The 20,066-nt window shown below is 43.4% G+C and overlaps 1 protein-coding gene across 4 annotated transcripts in view; it reads left to right on the forward strand.

Annotated features, from left to right (window-relative positions):
* The window catches only part of uba6 (ubiquitin like modifier activating enzyme 6), a 447,925-nt gene that overhangs the window by 77,952 nt on the left and 349,907 nt on the right, over positions 1 to 20,066 (forward strand). For all 4 annotated transcript variants that reach the window (XR_011889573.1, XM_072281896.1, XM_072281895.1 and 1 more), the window contains 2 exons: positions 660 to 688; positions 4,665 to 4,759. Coding sequence is in view for 3 of the 4 variants with exons in the window: in XM_072281896.1 (XP_072137997.1) it covers positions 660 to 688; positions 4,665 to 4,759 (124 nt within the window). In the remaining variant the exon portion in view is untranslated. The remainder of the gene's footprint in view (positions 1 to 659; positions 689 to 4,664; positions 4,760 to 20,066) is intronic.

The raw sequence follows: 20,066 nt of genomic DNA on the forward strand, positions 1-20,066 counted from the left end.
TGAAATGGCCGGGTGTCGGGATCGGAGGCAAGAGATGGGCCGAATTGATTCACAGCTCTGTAGTATTGGCTCATCTCTCTGCTGTGCTGAGGCCGTGGCCTGCAACTAGTGGACTTCTGGATTGGCTGCAGTGATGCCTGACTTACTGAACTTCAGTTCTGAAAGCTATTATTTTGCTTTTATGGTTTGCACAATTTGTTTTGTTTCCTCTAACAGCGTACAGGGGGCTTGCACAGCCACCTTTTGTTTTTAATTGATTCTACTGGGTTTCTTTGTCTTGTAGCTGCCTTTAAGGAGACTAATTTCAGTGTTGTTTTAAGTGTACGTACTTTGATCATAAAATGTACTTTGAACTTTTTAATGAATGTGAGGGAAATGGAATGATATGGATATAATGTAGCCAAAAGGGACTAGTTTTAGTTGGCCATTTGATTACTAATTTAATTGGTTCAGCACAACATTGTGGGCTGAAGAGCCTGTTCCTGTGCTGTACTAGTGTATGTTTTACGTAACCTAAACATATTTTTTAATTTCAATGTTTCTAATAGATTAGTGGTTTATAACTGGTACATATTAATGTCAACATAAACCTTTTTAACTGCTACCTGGGTTAAATTTATATATAGAAAACTAACAGGAACTTATTTGTTTCTTTGCAGCAAAGAACATTATTCTTGCAGGTGTTAAGGTAGGGTCAATCTTAATAAGTTCAAAACACTCCACTTAGGAAATATAGAAACATAAAAAAACAACAGCACAAAGCTGTGCCGAACATGTCCTACCTGAGAAATTACCTAGGGTTACCCATAACCCTCTATTTTCTAAGCTCCATGTACCTATCCAGGAGTCTCTTAAAAGACCCTATCGTATCTGCCTCCACCACTGTCGCCAGCAGACCATTCCATGCACTAACCATTCTCTGCGTTTTAAAAAAAAAAGCTACCCCTGACATCTCCTCTGTACCTACTTCCGAGTGCCTTTAAACTGTGCCCTCTCATGCTACCCATTTCAGCCCTCTGACTATCCACATGATCAATGCCTCTCATCATCTTATACACCTCGATCAGGTCACCTCTCATCCTTCGTCACTCCAAGGAGAAAAGGCCAAGTTCACTCAACCTATTCTCATAAGGCATGCGCCCCAATCCAGGCAACATCCTTGCAAATCTCCTCTGCACCCTTTCTGTAGTTTCCACGTCCTTCCTGCGGTGAGGTGACTAGAACTGGGCACGGTAATCCAAGTTGGGTCTGACCAGGGTTCTATACAGCTGTAACATTACCTCTCACTCTTGAACTCAATCCCACGGTTGATGAGCCCAATGCACCATGTACCTTCTTAACCACGCCGTCAACCTGCACAGCAGCTTTGAGTGTCCTTTGGACTCAGACCCAAAGATCCCTCTGATCCCCCACACTGCCAAGAGTCTTACCTTTAATAGTATATTCTACCATCATATTTGACCTACCAAATGAACCTCTTCACACTTATCTGGGTTGAACTCCATCTGCTGTTTCTCAGCCCAGTGTTGTATCCTATCGATTTCCTGCTGTAACCTCTGACAGCCCTCCACACTATCATCATCCAGGTCCCAGAACAGATCCCTGAGGCATACCACTGGTCACTGACCTCCATGCAGAATATGACCTGTCTACAACTACTCTTTGCATCCTGTGGGCAAGCCATTTCTGGATCCACAGAGCAAGGTCCCCTTGAATCCCATACCTCCTTACTTTCTCAATAAGTCTTGCATGGGGTGCCTTATCAAATGCCTTGGTTGAAATCCATATACACTACATCTACTGTTCTACCTTCATCAAAGTGTTTAGTCACATCCTCAAAAAATTCAATCAAGTTTGTAAGGCATGACCTGCCTTTGACAAAGCCATGCTGACTATTCCTAATTATATTATGTCTCTCCAAATGTTCATAAATCCTGCCTCTCAGGATCTTCTCCATCAACTTACCAACCACTGAAGTAAGACTTGCTGGTCTATAATTTCCTGGGCTATCTCTGCTCCCTTTTTTGAATAAGGGAACAACATCCGCAACCCTCCAATCCTCCGGAACCTCCCCATCCCCATTGATGCAAAGATCAATGCCAGAGGCTCAGCAATCTCCTCCCTCACCTCCCACAGTTGCCTGGGGTACATCTCGTCCGGTCCCGGTGACTTATCCAACTTGATGCTTTCCAAAAGCTCCAGCACATCCTCTTTCCTAATGTCTGTATGCTGATGCTTTTCAATCCGCTATAAGTCAACCCTACAATCGTCAAGATCCTTTTCTGTAGTGAATACTGAAGCAAAGTATTCGTTAGGTACCTCAGCTATCTCCTCCAGTTCCAGGCAAGCTTTTCCACTGTCACACTAGATTTGTCCTGTTCTCTCACATCTTATCTTCTTGCTCTTCATATACTTGTAGAATGCCTTGGGGTTTTCATTAATCCTGCTCACCACGGCCTTCTCATGGCCCCATCTGGCTCTCCTAATTTCATTCTTAAGCTCCTTCCTGATAGCCTTATAATCTTCTAGGTCTCTATCATTACCTAGCTTTTTGAACCTTTCGTAAGCTTTTCTTTTCTTCGTGATTAGATTTTCAACAGCCTTTGTACACCATGGTTCCTGTACCCTACCATCCTTTCCCTGTCTCATTGGAACGTACCTATGCAGAACTCCACGCAAATATCCCCTGAACGTTTGCCACATTTCTACCGTACATTTCCCTGAGAGCATCTGTTCCCAATTTATGCTTCCAAACTCCTGCCTGATAACTTTCTATTTCCCCTTACTCCAATTAAACACTTGCCTAACTTGTCTGTTCCTATCCCTCTCCAATGCTATGGTAAAGGAGGTAACATTGTGATTACTACTTCCAAAATGCCCTCCCACTGAGAGACTTGACACCTGACCAGGTTCGTTTCCCAATATGAGATCAAGTACAGCCTCTCCTATTATAGTGTTATCTACATATTGTGTCAGGAAACCTTCCTGAACACACCTAACAAACCTCACCCCATCTGAACCCCTTGCTCTAACGAGATGCTAGTGAATATTTGGGAAATTAAAAATCTCCCACCATGTCAACCATGTTATTATTACACCTTTGCAGAATCTGTCTTCCCATCTGCTCCTCGATGTCCCTGTTACCATTGGGTGATCTATAGAAAAACACCCAGTAGAATTATTGACCCCCTTCCTGTTTCTAACTTCCACCCACCTGGACTCAGTAGACAATCCCTCCATGACTTCCTTCTTTTCTGCAGCCGTGACACTATCTCTGATGAGCAGTGCCATGCCCCTACCTCTTTTGCCTCCTTCCCTGTCCTTTCTGAAACATCTAAAGCTTGGCACTCTAAGTAACCACTCCTGCCCCTGAGTCATCCAAGTCTCTGTAATGGCCACAACATCATAGCTCCAAGTACTGATCCATGCTCTAAGCTCATCCGCTTTCATGATGCTTCTTGCATTAAAATAGACACATCTCAAACCATTGGTCTGAGCGTATCTCTTCTCTATCACCTGCCTATCTTCCCTCTCGCACTGTCTCTAAGCTTTCCCTACTTGTGAGCCAACTGCCCCTTCCTCCGTCTCTTCACTTCAGTTCCCACCCCTCAGCAATTCAGGTTTAAACTCTCTCCTTAGCAAACCTCCCTGCCAGGATATTGGTCCCTCTGGGATTCAAGTGCAACCTGTTCTTTTTGTACAAGTCACGCATGCCCCAAAAGAGGTCCCAATGATTCAGAAATCTGAATCCCTGCCCCCTGCTCCAATCCCTCAGCCACGTATTTATCCTCCACCTCACTCTATTTCTATACTCACTATCACGTGGCACAGGCAGTAATCCTGAGATTACTACCTTTGGGGTCCTGCTTCTGAACTTCCTTTCTAACTCGCTCTAGTTTGTTTTCAAACCTCCTCCCTTTTCCTACCAATGTCGTTGGTACCAGTAGGTACCACGACCTCTGGCTGTTCACCTGGCTGATATTGTGGACGCGATCAGAAACATCTCGGACCCTGGCACCTGGGAGGCAAACTACCATCAATAAATATGTAAATTTATTGTTTGAATTATTCTCTGCCAGTGATAAATGGATTAATGTGCAGTTCTCTCTTAAACAATTTATGCTGTTTTGGTTTGAAGTAACAAACTTTGGCAAGAGTTGAACCTGCTGAAGGGCCTTGGCCTGAAATGTCGACTGTACTCTTTTTTTTTTAGAGATGCTGCCTGGCCTGCTGCGTTCCTCCAGCATTTTGTATGTGTTACTTAGTTTTCCAGCCTAGGCAGGTTTTCTCTTGTTTGAGATTTGACAAGAACTAAGTGCTTTGTTACTTTATTGATCAAACCAAAACAACATAAATTGCCTTCACGCTGTTTCTCTCTGCACAATTTTTTTTCTATTTCTTTATTTCTCTGCCTTTTCTCTTCAGTGAAGTTTTAACAATTTACTTGTCAGATCTCTGTATACCATTTCCCCACAAACTGCAGGTTACTGTGTTGAAAGATGCAAATAACATTTGTTTTGCAGTCCTTTTCCACATAAAAAAAACAAGTAGGAAAAGAAAATGGTAATAACATCATGGAAAACATAAAATTTTAACTCAAGATATTTCTGTTTGATATTTCTTATATAATGACACCTAAACATTTTTCTTTTACCCTGGACTAGGCACTTACCATCCATGACACCAAGCCATCTGAAACTGTGGACCTTGGGTCTAATTTCTTTCTGCAAGAGAATGATGTTACTAGTCAAAGAAACAGGTGAGTACTGCATAACTCTGACCGGAGCTGAAACAAAAATAGAATTAATCCTTTCAGTAACGCATAGTTGAACTTGATTTCTGTGTCCCAATTCAATTAACATGTTTTGGCACAACATCATGGTCCAAAGGCCCTTTCTTATGCTGTACTGTTTATGTTCAAGTACACCTGTATTAAGTAAGAAGAAATCCAAAGTGTTATTGAAAAGTTATAAGACCATGAGACTCCAAGACATCGGAGCAAAATTAGGACATTCAGCCCATTGAGTCTACTCTGTGATTTAATCATGGCTGATTTATTACCCCTCTTAACCCCATTCACATGTCCTCAGCATAGTTTCTGGAATACCACTGGTGGCTTCCGCAGTAAAGACTGATGTAAAATACTTACTAAATTTGTCCACCATCTCCTTGTCCCCATTACCACCTCTCCAGTGTCATTTCCTGCAATCTGATATCCACATTTTGCCTCACTTTTACTTTATATACCTGAAAAAATATTTTAGTAACACACACAAAATGCTGGTGGAACGCAGCAGGCCAGGCAGCATCTATAGGAAGAGGTACAGTCGACGTTTTGGGCCGAGACCCTTCGTCAGGACTAACTGAAAGAAGAGATAGTAAGAGATTTGAAAGTGGGAGGGGAGGGAGAGATCTGAAATGATAGCAGAAGACAGGAGGGGGAGGGATGGAGCTAAGAGCTGGAAAGTTGATTGGCAAAAGGGATACCAGGCTGGAGAAGGAAGAGGTTCATGGGATGGGAGGCCTAGGGAGAAAGAAAGGGGGAAGGGAGCATCAGAGAAAGATATACTGAGAGGGACAGAGGGAGAAAAAAGAGGGAGAAAGAAAAGGGGGAAAATAAATAAATAAAGAAGGGATGGGGTAAGAAGGGGAGGAGGGACATTAACAGAAATTAGAGAAGTCAATGTTCATGCCATCATGTTGGAGGCTACCCAGACGGAATATAAGGTGTTGTTCCTCCAACCTGAGTGTGGCTTCATCTTGACAGTAGAGGAGGCCATGGATGGACATATCTGAATGGGAATGGGACATGGAATTAAAATGTGTGGCCACTGGGAGATCCTGCTTTTTCTGGCGGACAGAGCGTAGGTGTTCAGCGAAATGGTCTCCCAGTCTGCGTCGGCTCTCACTAATATATAGAAGGCCGCACCGGGAGCACCGGACGCAGTATGTCACCCCAGCCGACTCACAGATGAAGTGTTGCCTCACCTGGAAGGACTGTCTGGGGCCCTGAATGGTGGTGAGGGAGGAAGTGTAAGGGCATGTGTAGCACTTGTTCCGCTTACAAGGATAGGTGCCAGGAGGGAGATCGGTGGGAACGGATGGGGGGGAACGAACGGACAAAGGAGTCGTGTAATATTTTAGTATTCTATTTAAATTCTTGGCTGGCTTATTTATTATTTTTCTCATTTTTAGTTTCCTTCTGTTGATTTTTAAAAGTTTCCCAATTCTTCAACTTCCCACTAATTTTTGTTATATGCATGCCCTCTCATTTGCTTTTATTCTGTCGGAATTCCCTTGTCAGCCAGGTTGCTTCATCCGCTCTTAAGAATACTATTTCTGCTTTGGGATGTATCTATTCTGCGTCTTCTGAATTACTCCCAGAAACTCCAGATATTGTGGCCCAGAACTGCCATCATCCCTGCTAGTGTCGCTTTCCAATCAACTTTGGCCAGCTCCTCTCTCATACCTCTGTGATTTCCCTTATTCAGCTGTAATACTGGTACATCTGACTTTGGCTTCTCCCTGTCAAACTGTTGGATGAATTCTATCAGATATGATCACTGGCTCCTCAGGGTTCCTTTACCTTCTGTTTCATCAATTCCGGTTCATTGCACAACACCCAATTGAGAATAGCTGATCCCCTAGTGGGCTCAATCATGAGCTGCTCTAAAACCCATGTTGTAGGCATTCTGAAAAATTCCTTCCTATGGAATCCAGCACCAGCCTGATTTTCCCAATCTATCTGGATATTGAAATCTCCCATGACTATTGTAGCATTGCCTTTTTACATTTTTTTTTCCTGTTGTAATCTGTATACCACATCCTGGCTACTATTCAGAGGCATATATGCAGTCTAACTCCCATCAGTTTTTTTTTACCCTTGCAGTTTCTTAACTCTACCTATATGAACTCCACATCTTCTGATCTAATGTTACCTCTCTCTAAGGATTTCATTTAATATTTTTTTTTACCATTGGAACTCTCTGTCTACCTGCCTGTACTTTTGATACAATGTATCCTCAGATTTTAAGGTCTCAGCTTTGATCAACATAAATATAGAACCAAATATACTTGGTTACTAAAAATCTACAGATAAACAGGTGATTATACAAACATGTAATGAAATGTATGCAACCCTCTCATTCGGCTTGTGTACAAACTTGACTCGTTAGCTGATTCTGCTTACATCCACGTGACTCAGCGGTGAGAAGGCCACCTTTATAGGCAATATACATCTGGGGTATTAATTATAAATTATGATCTGGGGCTCAACCAAACAGAAAGGTTATGATGTTCCAATTAAGAAACATTGATTGTAGCAAATGCAGTATAAATTCTTCCCCATACACAATTATTGCTCACCAAGAAATGACAGATTGTACACCAGTGTAAAATTATAAGGAGAGTATATTTACCAGTTTTTCAACTCTATCAAACAGTTAACAGGAAATGGAAAAAAAGAAAAGGGCCCATTACAGTTAAACCAGTCCAATGTGCAAATAAATGTTGGAACTCATATCTGCAGTAGTCAGGTGTATCACTTTATTCTGTCCAGTTCCAGTCTCACCCAACTTAACATAGACTATAGAACAGTACAGCACATTACAGGCCCTTCGGCCCACAATGTTGTGCTGACCCTCAAACCCTGCTTCCCATATACCCCCCCCCACCTTAAATTCCTCCATATACCTGTTTAGTAGTCTCTTAAACTTCACTAGTGTATCTGCCTCCACCACTGACTCAGGCAGTGCATTCCACGCACCAACCACTCTCTGAGTAAAAAACCTTACTCTAATATCCCCCTTGAACTTCCCACCCCTTACCTTAAAGCCATGTCCTCTTGTATTGAGCAGTGGTGCCCTGGGGAAGAGGCACTGGCTATCCACTCTATCTATTCCTCTTATTATCTTGTACACCTCTATCATGTCTCCTCTCCACAGATGAAAGCCCTAGCTCCCTTAATCTCTGATCATAATGCATACTCTCTAAACCAGGCAGCATCCTGGTAAATCTGTGTACCCTTTCCAATGCTTCCACATCCTTCCTATAGTGAGGTGACCAGAACTGGACACAGTACTCCCAAGTGTGGCCTAACAAGAGCTTTATGGAGCTGCATCATTACATCGCGACTCTTAAACTCTGTCCCTCGACTTATGAAAGCTAACACCCCATAAGCTTTCTTAACCACCCTATCTACCTGTGAGGCAACTTTCAGAGATCTGTGGACATGTACCCCCAGATCCCTCTGCTCCTTCACACTACCAAGTATCCTGCCATTTACTTTGTACTCTGCCTTGGAGTTTGTACTTCCAAAGTGTACCACCTCACACTTCTCCCGGTTGAACTCCATCTGTCACTTCTCAGCCCACTTCTGCATCCTATCAATGTTTCTCTGCAATTTTCGACAATCCTCTACACTATGTACAACACCACCACCTTTGTGTCGTCTGCAAACTTGCCAACCCACTCTTCTACCCCCACATCCAGGTTGTTAATAAAAATCACGAAAAGTGGAGGTCCCAGAACATATTCTTGTGGGACACCACTAGTCACAATCCTCCAATCTGAGTGTACTCCCTCCACCACGACCCTCTGCCTTCTGCAGGCAAGCCAATTCTGAATCCACCTGCCAAACTTCCCTGGATCCCATGCCTTCTGACTTTCTGAATAAGCCTACTGTGTGGAACCTTGTCAAATGCCTTACTAAAATCCATATAGATCACATCCACTGCACTACCCTCATCTATATGCCTGGTCAGCTCCGCAAAGAACTCTATCAGGCTTGTTAGACACGATCTGCCCTTCACAAAGCCATGCTGACTGTCCCTGATCAGACCATGATTCTCTAAATGCCCATAGATCCTATCTCTAAGAATCTTTTCAAACAGCTTTCCCACCACAGGCGCAAGGCTCACTGGTCTATAATTACCCGGACTATCCCTACTACCTTTTTTGAACAAGGGGACAATATTCACCTCCCTCCAGTCCTCCCGTACCATTCCCGTAGACAACGAGGACATAAAGATCCTAGCTAGAGGTTCAGTAATCTCTTCCTTCACCTCATGGAGAAGCCTGGGGAGTATTCTGTCAGGCCCTGGGGACTTATCTGTCCTAATGTATTTTAACAACTCCAACACCTCCTCTCCCTTAATATCAACATGCTCCAGAATATTAACCTCACTCATATTGTCCTCACCATCATCAAGTTCCCTCTCATTGGTGAATACCGAAGAGAAATATTCATTGAGGACCTCGCTCACTTCTACAGCCTCCAGGCACCTTTATCTCTAATCGGTCCTACCTTCACTCCTGTCATCCTTTTCTTCTTCACATAATTGAAGAATGCCTTGGGGATTTCCTTTACCCTACTCGCCAAGGCCTTCTCATGCTGCCTTCTTGCTCTTCTCAGCCCCTTCTTAAGCTCCTTTCTTGCTTCCCTGTATTCCTCAATAGACCCATCTGATCCTTGCTTCCTCAACCTCATGTATGCTGACTTCTTCCACCTGACTAGATTTTCTACCTACACACATCAAAGTTGCTGGTGAATGCAGCAGGCCAGGCAGCATCTGTAGGAAGAGGTGCAGTCGACGCTTCAGGCCGAGACCCTTCGTCCGGACTAACTGAAGGAAGAGTGAGTAAGGGATTTGAAAGTTAGAGGGGGAGGGGGAGATCCAAAATGATAGGAGCAGACAGGAGGGGGAAGGATAGAGCCAAGAGCTGGACAGGTGATAGGCAAAAGGGGATACGAGAGGATCATGGGACAGGAGGTCCGGGAAGAAAGACAGGGGGGGGGGCACCCAGAGGATGGGCAAGAGGTATATTCAGAGGACAGAGGGAGAAAAAGGAGAGTGAGAGAAAGAATGTGTGCATAAAAATAAGTAAGAGATGGGGTACGAGGGGGAGGTGGGGCCTTAGCGGAAGTTAGAGAAGCCGATGTTCATGCCATTAGGTTGGAGGCTACCCAGACGGAATATAAGGTGTTGTTCCTCCAACCTGAGTGTGGCTTCATCTTTACAGTAGAGGAGGCCGTGGATAGACATGTCAGAATGGGAATGGGATGTGGAATTAAAATGTGGGGCCACTGGGAGATCCTGCTTTCTCTGGCGGACAGAGGGTAGATGTTCAGCAAAGCGGTCTCCCAGTCTGCGTCGGGTCTCGCCAATATATAAAAGGCCACATCGGGAGCACCGGACGCAGTATATCACCCCAGTCGACTCATAGGTGAAATGTTGCCTCACCTGGAAGGACTGTTTGGGGCCCTGAATGGTGGTAAGGGAGGAAGTGTAAGGGCATGTGTAGCACTTGTTCCGCTTACACAGATAAGTGCCAGGAGGGAGATCAGTGGGGAGGGATGGGGGGGACGAATGGACAAGGGAGTTGCGTAGGGAGCGATCCCTGCGGAATGCAGAGAGAGGGGGGGAGGGAAAGATGTGCTTAGTGGTGGGATCCCGTTGGAGGTGGCTGAACATCTACGCTCTGTCCGCCAGAGAAAGCAGGATCTCCCAGTGGCCACACATTTTAATTCCACATCCCATTCCCATTCTGACATGTCTATCCACGGCCTCCTCTACTGTAAAGATGAAGCCACACTCAGGTTGGAGGAACAACACCTTATATTCCGTCTGGGTAGCCTCCAACCTGATAGCATGAACATCGACTTCTCTAACTTCCGCTAAGGCCCCACCTCCCCCTTGTACCCCATCTGTTACTTATTTTTATGCACACATTCTTTCTCTCACTCTTCTTTTTCTCCCTCTGTCCCTCTGAATATACCTCTTGCCCATCCTCTGGGTCCCCCCCCCCCCGTCTTTCTTCCCGAACCTCCTGTCCCATGATCCTCTCGTATCCCCTTTTGCCTATCACCTGTCCAGCTCTTGGCTCTATCCCTCCCCGTCCTGTCTTCTTCTATCATTTTGGATCTCCCCCTCCCCCTCCAACTTTCAAATCCCTTACTCACTCTTCCTTCAGTTAGTCCTGATGAAGGGTCTCGGCCTGAAACGTCGACTGCACCTCTTCCTACAGATGCTGCCTGGCCTGCTACGTTCACCAGCAACTTTGATGTGTGTTGCTTGAATTTCCAGCATCTGCAGAATTCCTGTTGTTTTAGATTTTCTACCTCACTTGTCACCCATGGTTCCTTCACCCTACCATTCTTTATCTTCCTCACCGGGACAAATTTATCCCAAACAGTCTGCAAGAGATCTCTAAACATCAACCACGTGTCTGTAGTACATTTCCTTGCAAAAACATCATCCCAATTCACACCCGCAAGTTCTAGCCTTATAGCCTCTTAATTTGCCCTTCCCCAATTAAAAATTTTCCTGTCTTCTCTGATTCTATCCTTTTCCATGATAATGCTAAAGGCCAAGGAGCGGTGGTCACTATCCCCCAGATGCTCACCCACTGAGAGATCTGTGACCTGACCCGGTTCATTACCTAGTACTAGATCTAGTAGGGCATTCCCCCTAATCGGCCTGTCCACATATTGTGACAGGAATCCGTCCTGGACACAATTAACAAACTCTGCCCTGTCTAAACCCTTGGAACTAATCAGGTGCCAATCAATATTAGGAAAGTTAAAGTCACCCATGATAACAACCCTGTTATTTTTGTACCTTTCCAAAATTTGCCTCCCAAACTGCTCCTCTGTATCTCTGCTGCTACTAGGGGGCCTATAGAATACCCCCAATAGAGCTCCCTTCCTGTTCCTGACTTCCACCCATACTGACTCAAAAGAGGATCCTGCTACATTACCCATCCTTTCTGTAGCTGTAATAGTATCCCTGACCAGTAATGCCACCTCTCCTCCCCTTTCCCCCCTCTCTATCCCTTTTAAAGCACTGAAATCCAGGAATATTGAGAATCCATTCCTGCCCTGGTGCCAGCCAAGTCTTTACTCACGCGCTAAACCCATGTTCTGCGTTAAAGACACCAGTCATAGTTTGAACTTCCCTCGAAGACCATCTCGAATGAACTGGCTATCTCAGGAGTACTGGCACTTCTTTCCTTAGAATTATTCATCTGTGCAAAGCACTGCTTATAATGGGGTCTCTGCTTCTCAAGTGGCATTCTGCATTTTCCTTTGTGCCCTGCTTTGCAGCTCCTGCCAAAAGACCCCAAACCAGACTGACCTTCAGAAACCTGATCCCATCCAGCCCTCTTGAATGTTCTATGGCATCCCTATGGCGAGGACAAAGGGCTTAATTAGGAAAGGGAAAAAAGATTATGAGAGAAAGCTGTCAGGGAACATAAAAACTGACTGTAAAAGCTTTTATAGATATGTGAAAAGAAAAAGATTGGTTAAGAGAAATGTTGGTCCCTTACAGTCAGAAACAGGTGAATTGATCATGGGGAACAAGGACATGACAGACCAATTGAATAACTACTTTGGTTGTGTCTTCACTAAGGAGGACATAAATATCTTCCGGAAATAGTAGGGGACTGAGTGTCCAGTGAGATGGAGGAACTGAGGGAAATACATGTTAGTAGAGAAGTGGTGTTAGGTAAATTGAAGGAATTAAAGGCAGATTTAAATCCCCAGGACCAGATGGTCTGCATCCCAAAGTGCTTAAGGAAGTATCCCAAGAAATAGTGGATGCATTAGTGATAATTTTTCAAAACTCTTTAGATTCTGGATTAGTTCCGGAGGATTGGAGGGTGGCTAATGTACCCCACTTTTTAAAAAAGGAGTGAGAGAGAAACTGGGGAATTACAGACTGGTTAGCCTGACATCGGTGGTGGGGAAAATGTTAGAGTCAGTTATCAAAGATGTGATAACAGCACATTTGGAAAGCGGTGAAAACATCGGACAAAGTCAGCATGGATGTGTGAAAGGAAAATCATGTCTGACGAATCTCAGAATTTTTTGAGGATGTAACTAGTAGAGTGGATAGGGGAGAACCAGTGGATGTGGTATATTTGGATTTTCAAAAGGCTTTTGACAAGGTCCCACACAGGAGATTAGTGTACATACTTAAAGCACACAGTATCGGGGGTATAGTATTGATGTGGATAGAGAGTTGGTTGGCAGACAGGAAACAAAGAGTGGGAATAAACGGGACCTTTTCAGAATGGCAGGCAGTGACTGGTGGGGTACCGCAAGGCTCAGTGCTGGGACCCCAGTTGATTACAATCTATATTAATGACTTAGATGAGGGAATTAAATGCAGTATCTCTAGGTTTGTGGATGACATGAAGCTGGGCGGCTGTGTTAGCTGTGAGGAGAATGCCAAGAGGACGCAGGGTGACTTGGATAGGTTAGGTGAGTGGGCAAATTCATGGCAGATGCAATTTAATGTGGATAAATGTGAGGTTATCCACGTTGCTGGCAAGAACAGGAAAACAGTTTATTAGCTGAATGGTGGCCGATTAGGAAAAGAGGAGGTGCAACGAGACCTGAGTGTCATTGTACATCAGTCATTGAAAGTGGGCATGCAGGTACAGCAGGCGGTGAAAAAGGCGAATGGTATGCTAGCATTCATAGCAAGAGGATTCGAGTACAGGAGCAGGGAGGTTCTACTGCAGTTGTACAAGGCCTTGGTGAGACCACACCTGGAGTATTGTGTGCAGTTTTGGTCCCCTAATCTGAGGAACGACATTCTTGCCATGGAGGGAATACAAAGAAGGTTTACCGGATTGATTCCTGGGATGGCAGGACTTTCATATGATGAAAGACTGGATCGACTAGGCTTATACTTGCTGGAATTTAGAAGCTTGAGGGGGGATCTTATTGAAACGTATAAAATCCTAAAGGGATTGGACAGGCTAGATGCAGGAAGATTGTTCCCGATGTTGGGGAAGTCCAGAACGAGGGGTCACAGTTTAAGGATAAAGGAGAAGCCTTTTAGGACCGAGATGAGGAAAAACTTCTTCACACAGAGAGTAGTGAATCTGTGGAATTCTCTGCCACAGGAAATAGTTGAGTTGAAATATTTAAGAGGAAGTTAGATATGGCCCTTGTGGTTAAAGGGGATCAGGGGGTATGGAGAGAAGGCAGGTGCAGGCTTCTGAATTGAATGATCAGCCATGATCATACTGAAGGGCGGTGCAGGCTCAAAGGGCCAAATGGCCTCCTCCTGCACCTATTTTCTATGTTTCTATGTTTCTATCCCACTGGGAAGAAAGTTACAACATGTACCAAGACAACCCTGTTTGGCTGACACAACATTGGACAGTTTGGCTCCTTTTGCTGAAGCCAAAACACTCTTACTAGCAGTACACAACTGCTTTTGCAGAAAAGTGCTGAAATAAAAATACCTCACAGCATAGCAGTAAAAAGCTTAACCAGTGCATTATGTATAAAATTACAAGAAAAAACAGTTCTGGCCTTTAGAGAACCATAGAGTGGAAATATGAAAACAAGCCCTTTGGCCAAACAGGTCCTTTGTGACCACAGCATCCTCCCCATTAGTCTCAGCTTTTTGCATTTCACTCTAAATCCTTCAAGCCTCTTCCCTTTTATGCATCTTTCCAATATCTCCTTCATGTTGCAACAGTTCCTGCATCGACCACGTCCATCATTCCAAATACTCACTCCCCTCTGCGTAGAGAAATTACCTCTCATGTCTTTTTCAAATCTCTTCCTTCTAAACTTGCCCTCAAGTTTTCAATTTGCTGACCCTCAATAAAAGAGTGTACCCATCAACTTTATTCATTGATTTTGTAAAGTTAAAATTCCTCATGATTTTATAAATTTCTGTGAGGTCATCTATTCTATTACTTTCCAAGTATTAAAGTTCCAGCATAATGGCCAACCTCTCCCTACATCTTCTGTACCCTCTCCAGCTTGACAATATCTTTCCTTATAACAGGCTAACCAAAACTTCAAGTGTAGTCTCAGCAACAATTTGTCCATAGACTTAAACTCCATGCCCTGACTGATGAAGGCAATCGTGGTAAACACCACCTTCAACATCCTGCTTACATATATGGCTGTTTTCAATGAACTGTGCACATGAAATCTTAGATCCCTCTGCTCCATAACACTTGTCAGTGCCCTGCCATTCATTGGATATGTCCTCCTCTGGTTTGAATATCCAAATACATCAGCTCGCATTTAATCTAAATTTAAAGCCATTTGCCATTTGCCATTCCTCAGCCCATCTCCCTGACTGATCAAGATTTCTTCATAATTCATTGTAACCTACATCACCTTCAACAAGACATCCTAATTTAGTATTATAGCAAATTTGCCAACCATTCCATGTACTTTCACATATGAAATATTTAAATAGATAAGAACAGAGGCCCCCAAACTAACCCTTGTGGTATGCCATCGGACACAAGCCAACAGTTAAAGAATTGACCATCAGCCATCACACTTTGCTTCTCATCAAGCCAGTTGTGAATCCAGCTCTCTTAAATCCCATGAAATCTTATTTTCAGAATCTGCCTGCCATGTGGAGCTTTGTCATAATCCTTCATAAGGTCATATGAACCATATCTAATACCCTCCCTTCAACTATCCCCTAAGTTATCTCAAAGGTTCATTTATGATCAAAGTATGTTTACAGTGTACAACTCTAAGGTTCTTCTTCTCTCGATAGCCACAAAACAAAAGAAATCCATAGAAGTCAGTTCAAAGAGAAACAGCAAACCCAACCCCCTGCACATAAAAAAGAATGGCAACAACCCCCCTTCCCCCACAGAAAACTCAGCAAGAATATCAGCCCCCAAACTTCCCTCCCCCCCCCCCCCCCCCCCCAATAATGCAATAAAAACATCGACCGGAACTACCCTTCCCCCACACAAAAACAAAAAAGAACAGGTGACAACACAGAATGTATAAACCATAAGACAGAAGAAGTCCGTAGTCCAAATCTATAAATGAAGGATCTTGGTAACATCCTCCAATGTCATTGAAAGAGAGGCACTGCTTGAATGCAGTGATCTAACCTCTGGGCACAGCGATAGGTCACATAGGCTTTTTCTCCGGCAGCGAGGGATTCCATCAACGATCAAAAGGCAGGTAGTTGGTGCTGAACCCTCATTCATCTTACACGTTCACCTCGATATTTCAATCTTCCTTATCGCTTTAATCAGCGAAATGGAGTTGAACACAGTCTCATAGTTTCTTTGCCTCAAGGCCCACATTTACTTCCCAGAATGTTCTCAGGGACAGCAAGGTGCTCCATCGTTCAATCGAGCTCCAAACTGTAAATTGCAGACTTCAACAGTTCCATAAACACATTTAAGATGATAAAGACTTAAAAGAAGTGAAATAAATATTATTGTGGTTTATCCAGAAGCTGTTGACTGAGGGAGCATTGTATGCAGGTACCATCTTGACCAGAATAAACAAACTGCAAAAGGTTCATCAGATGTGACCTCTCACGCTGAATTTGATTATAAGTATATCAGTATCATAACAACAGAAAAGGAAAGTATATTACTGAGTCTATTGAATCAGATAAGGAGGAAGTCAGAAACAGAAAAGGAGCAATTAGTCTGTGGCGTTTAGCGACCTCTCCATTAGCAACAGAGACACTGTAAAACTGATCAGGAAGAAGATGTTGGAAAGGTGCACAAATAACAGGATTGTTATCATCAATGATCCCTAATATTGATTGGCATCACCTTAGACATGGAGTCAGAACACTACAACACAGAAACAGGCCCTTTGGCTCTTCTCATCCATGGCAAACAATTAATCTACTTAGCCCCATTAACTTACACCTGGACCATAGCTCTCCCTCCCCTCCCATCCATGTATCCAACCACATCTCTCTTAAATGCTTAGTGAAACCCCATCCACCACTTCAACTGGCAGCTCATTCCACATTCTCTTGGTGAAGAAATCCACCTTTGTGTTTTCCTCAAACATTTCACCTTTAACCCTTAACCTATGGCCTCTAGTTCTAGTTTCACCCAACCTCAGTGGAAAAAGCCTGCTTGCGTTTATCTTACCTGTACCCCTCATAATTTTCTATACCTCTATCAAATCTCCCCTCATTCTTCTGTACTCTAAGGAATAATGTTTTTCAACCTTTTCAACCTTTCCCTACATCTCAGGTCCTCAGGTCCTGGCAACATTCTTGTACATTTTATCTGCACGCTTTCAAACATCTATCTTTAATAGATGATCAAAACTGCACACAATACACTTTATTAATGCCTTGCCAATGTCTTGTACAACTTCAACATAACATCCTAATTCCTGTACTCAATTCTTATATTCTAAGGTAAATGCGTGAAAAGCTTTTTTTACAACCCTGTCTATCTGTGAATCTACTTTCAAGGAATTACAGATTTGTATTTCCAGTTACTTGTGTTCTGCTTTCCTCAGTGCCCTACCACTCACCATGCAAGTCCCACCATGATTTCTCCTCCCAAAGTGCATTACTTCACACTTGACTTCATTAAATTACACCTTTCATTTTCAGCCCATTCTTCCTGCTGCAAACTTTGATAGACTTTGTCGCTGATCACTACACCCCAATCTTAGTGTCATCCGCAAATTTGCTGATCCGGTTTACCACATTATATCTAGATCATTGACATAGATGACAAACAACAACAGACTAATACCTGTGGCACTCCACTAGTTACAGGCCTCCAGTCAAAGAGACGACCATCTGCTACCATTCTTTGGCTCCTTCCGCAAACCTAATGTCTGATTCTAGTTACTAGTTCATAGATCCTATTTACTAGTGGATAGATACATTGATGACAGGTATGAAGGGCTGTGGTCTGGATGCAAGTGAATAAGTCTTGGCAGACAATTGGTTTGGCATGGACTAGTGGACAGAAGAGCCTGTTTCTATGCTGCAGTGGCCTATGACCGAATAAATAATATATTGAGGAAAGAAGTAGGTGCTTATGATTAGAAAAGTCATGAGGAAGATCTTACCTCCTGTTTAATGCGTAAACTGGAACTTTCTGTCTTGTTTGGGATTCTTCCCAAACTTAATCTTCACAGTTACGCTGTTTGCGATGCCAAGCTATTAGATTGGAGCTGCTAGTATCCATTAAGTTCTTTGGAAGTCAAGAATGACATGTCAGTTACAGTTACAACTAGACAATGGGTGACCCATTGGGGCACCCTTTGAGAGAAGGGTAGTGCAGTCTGATGTGACCAGAATGAACATAAGATTTTTCTGAATGCTATTGGCGTTGCTTTGCTTTGGAAACTGAAGTAGAAAACCTCAGTTTATTAAAGAAGAACAGCGCGTAGCAAAGCAAATATAGCTCCTCCTTGTTTAACGAAGGACACTTATAATGGCATCATTTCTGGTTTATCTGCCACCCTTGTGCCTCTCGTTGTCATTCTGGAGATGTGCAGTCCTTTCATCCCCATCTCTTCATCTCTTCTGCTGTTTGTTGCTTGTCTCTGATCCTGGAGATGTGCATGCCTCTCCTCCTCTGTCTCTTCTTCTCTCATCTTTTTTTGTCCTGACTCTTTGATCCTGGAGTCGTGCGGCCCTGGCCTCATCCGATTCTTGTTCTGTCCCTCTCCTTACCGCTTCCCGATGTCGTTTGGGGTCATCGCTTGACCATAATGTCCCCCTTCCCTTTCCACATGGCATAGTTACCCTAATGCTGTGTAGAAGATCCGAAGCAGTAACACCTAAGGATGCTGATTATCTTGATGTGGTTGGCGCTCTCCTAAATGGATGTGATGTAGTCACCGCTGTCCTTTGACTGCAGCAAAGGGTTCTATGGGTGTCTCGAAGTCTGTCATTACAGTAAGATTTAATTATCTCTTATTGATGGGCGGCAGTTAGATCTGTCCCAATCCTGCACATTATCTGTTTAATACTGTTTTTCTATTACTGTCTTGTTTTTATCTACCGCTTTATTTAATTGCCTGAGAGGAAGACAAACAGAGTATCATTGTAACTATGTATAATGACAATAAAGATCATTCAATTCAATGATGGAAGATTCGAGAGAGCTGGGCAGGATCAGGTTTCTGAATGACAGTAATCTGGTTTAGGGTCTTTCTGTGTGGAGGTGTGGAGAAAGGCACAAGGGAAGACGCTTAGAGGATCCCACCCAAAGGGGAGACCCTGTTGCAAGGAGTGCTTTGTGCAGACAAATGGTTTCAAGGAGGAAGTGCCAATATTCTGAATTTGCCAATTTGTTCATGATGATCTTTGAGGGAAGTTCAACATGGTTGGGGATGGGGGTTGAGTGCCCATGAGTAAAGTGATACACCCAACTACTACCAAATGAGCTCCAATGCTTCTGTGCACATTTAGACTGATTTAACTGTAATGGGCCCTTTTTCTTTTTTTGTTAACTGAAATATTGGTAACTATACTTCCACTGGAATTTTGTTCCAGTGTATGATCTGTTATTTCCTGGCGAACAATAATTTTGCATGGGGCAATATTTATACAGCATTCACCACTATAATGTTGCTTATATGTTGTACAATCACAATTTGAACATCACAATTTTCCTGTTTTGGTTGAACCCAAACCATACGGAAGCCGCCTTGTTGGTACCCAAGTGATGCTGAGTCCCGTGGCTGTTAACCAGAGTTAGTTAACATGCCAAGTTTGTTACGAGCCCCAGTGAGAGGGTTACATTTGTTTTTTGCACCATTCTTTGTAAAATCTAGTGACTGTTATGCATGAAAATCCCAGGAGATTGGAGAGTTTCTGAGATACTCAAACCAACTATGATTCCACAGTCAAAGTGGCTTAGATCACATTCCTTCCCCATTCTGATGTTTGGCCTGAAGAACAACTGAACCTTTTGACCATTGTGCATGCTTTTATGCATTGAGTTGCTGCCACATGATTAGATATTTGTATTAATGAGCAGGTGTACCTAACAAAGTGGCCATTGAGTGTACAACATATAAGCAAACATAACGAATGATGTAATTTTAAGGAAAAATACAATAAAAACAACAAATTGGATATTTTTCCATCAGAACATACTCCTTCAGGTGAGCTTAAATCTTATGGCACAATCTCAAACAAGTAGTTACCTTTCCCATTTGTTACTCTTCTCTGCTTTCTCCCCATTTCTGTCTGGTCCCATCATCTCAGTCTGCCTATTGTACGGTATTCGGAGAAGGGGAGGGGGAGTTGGGTAGGATGAATTTGCCACAA

This window comes from Mobula birostris, chromosome 17 (assembly GCF_030028105.1).
Source record: "Mobula birostris isolate sMobBir1 chromosome 17, sMobBir1.hap1, whole genome shotgun sequence".
Taxonomy (NCBI): Eukaryota; Metazoa; Chordata; class Chondrichthyes; order Myliobatiformes; family Myliobatidae; genus Mobula; species Mobula birostris.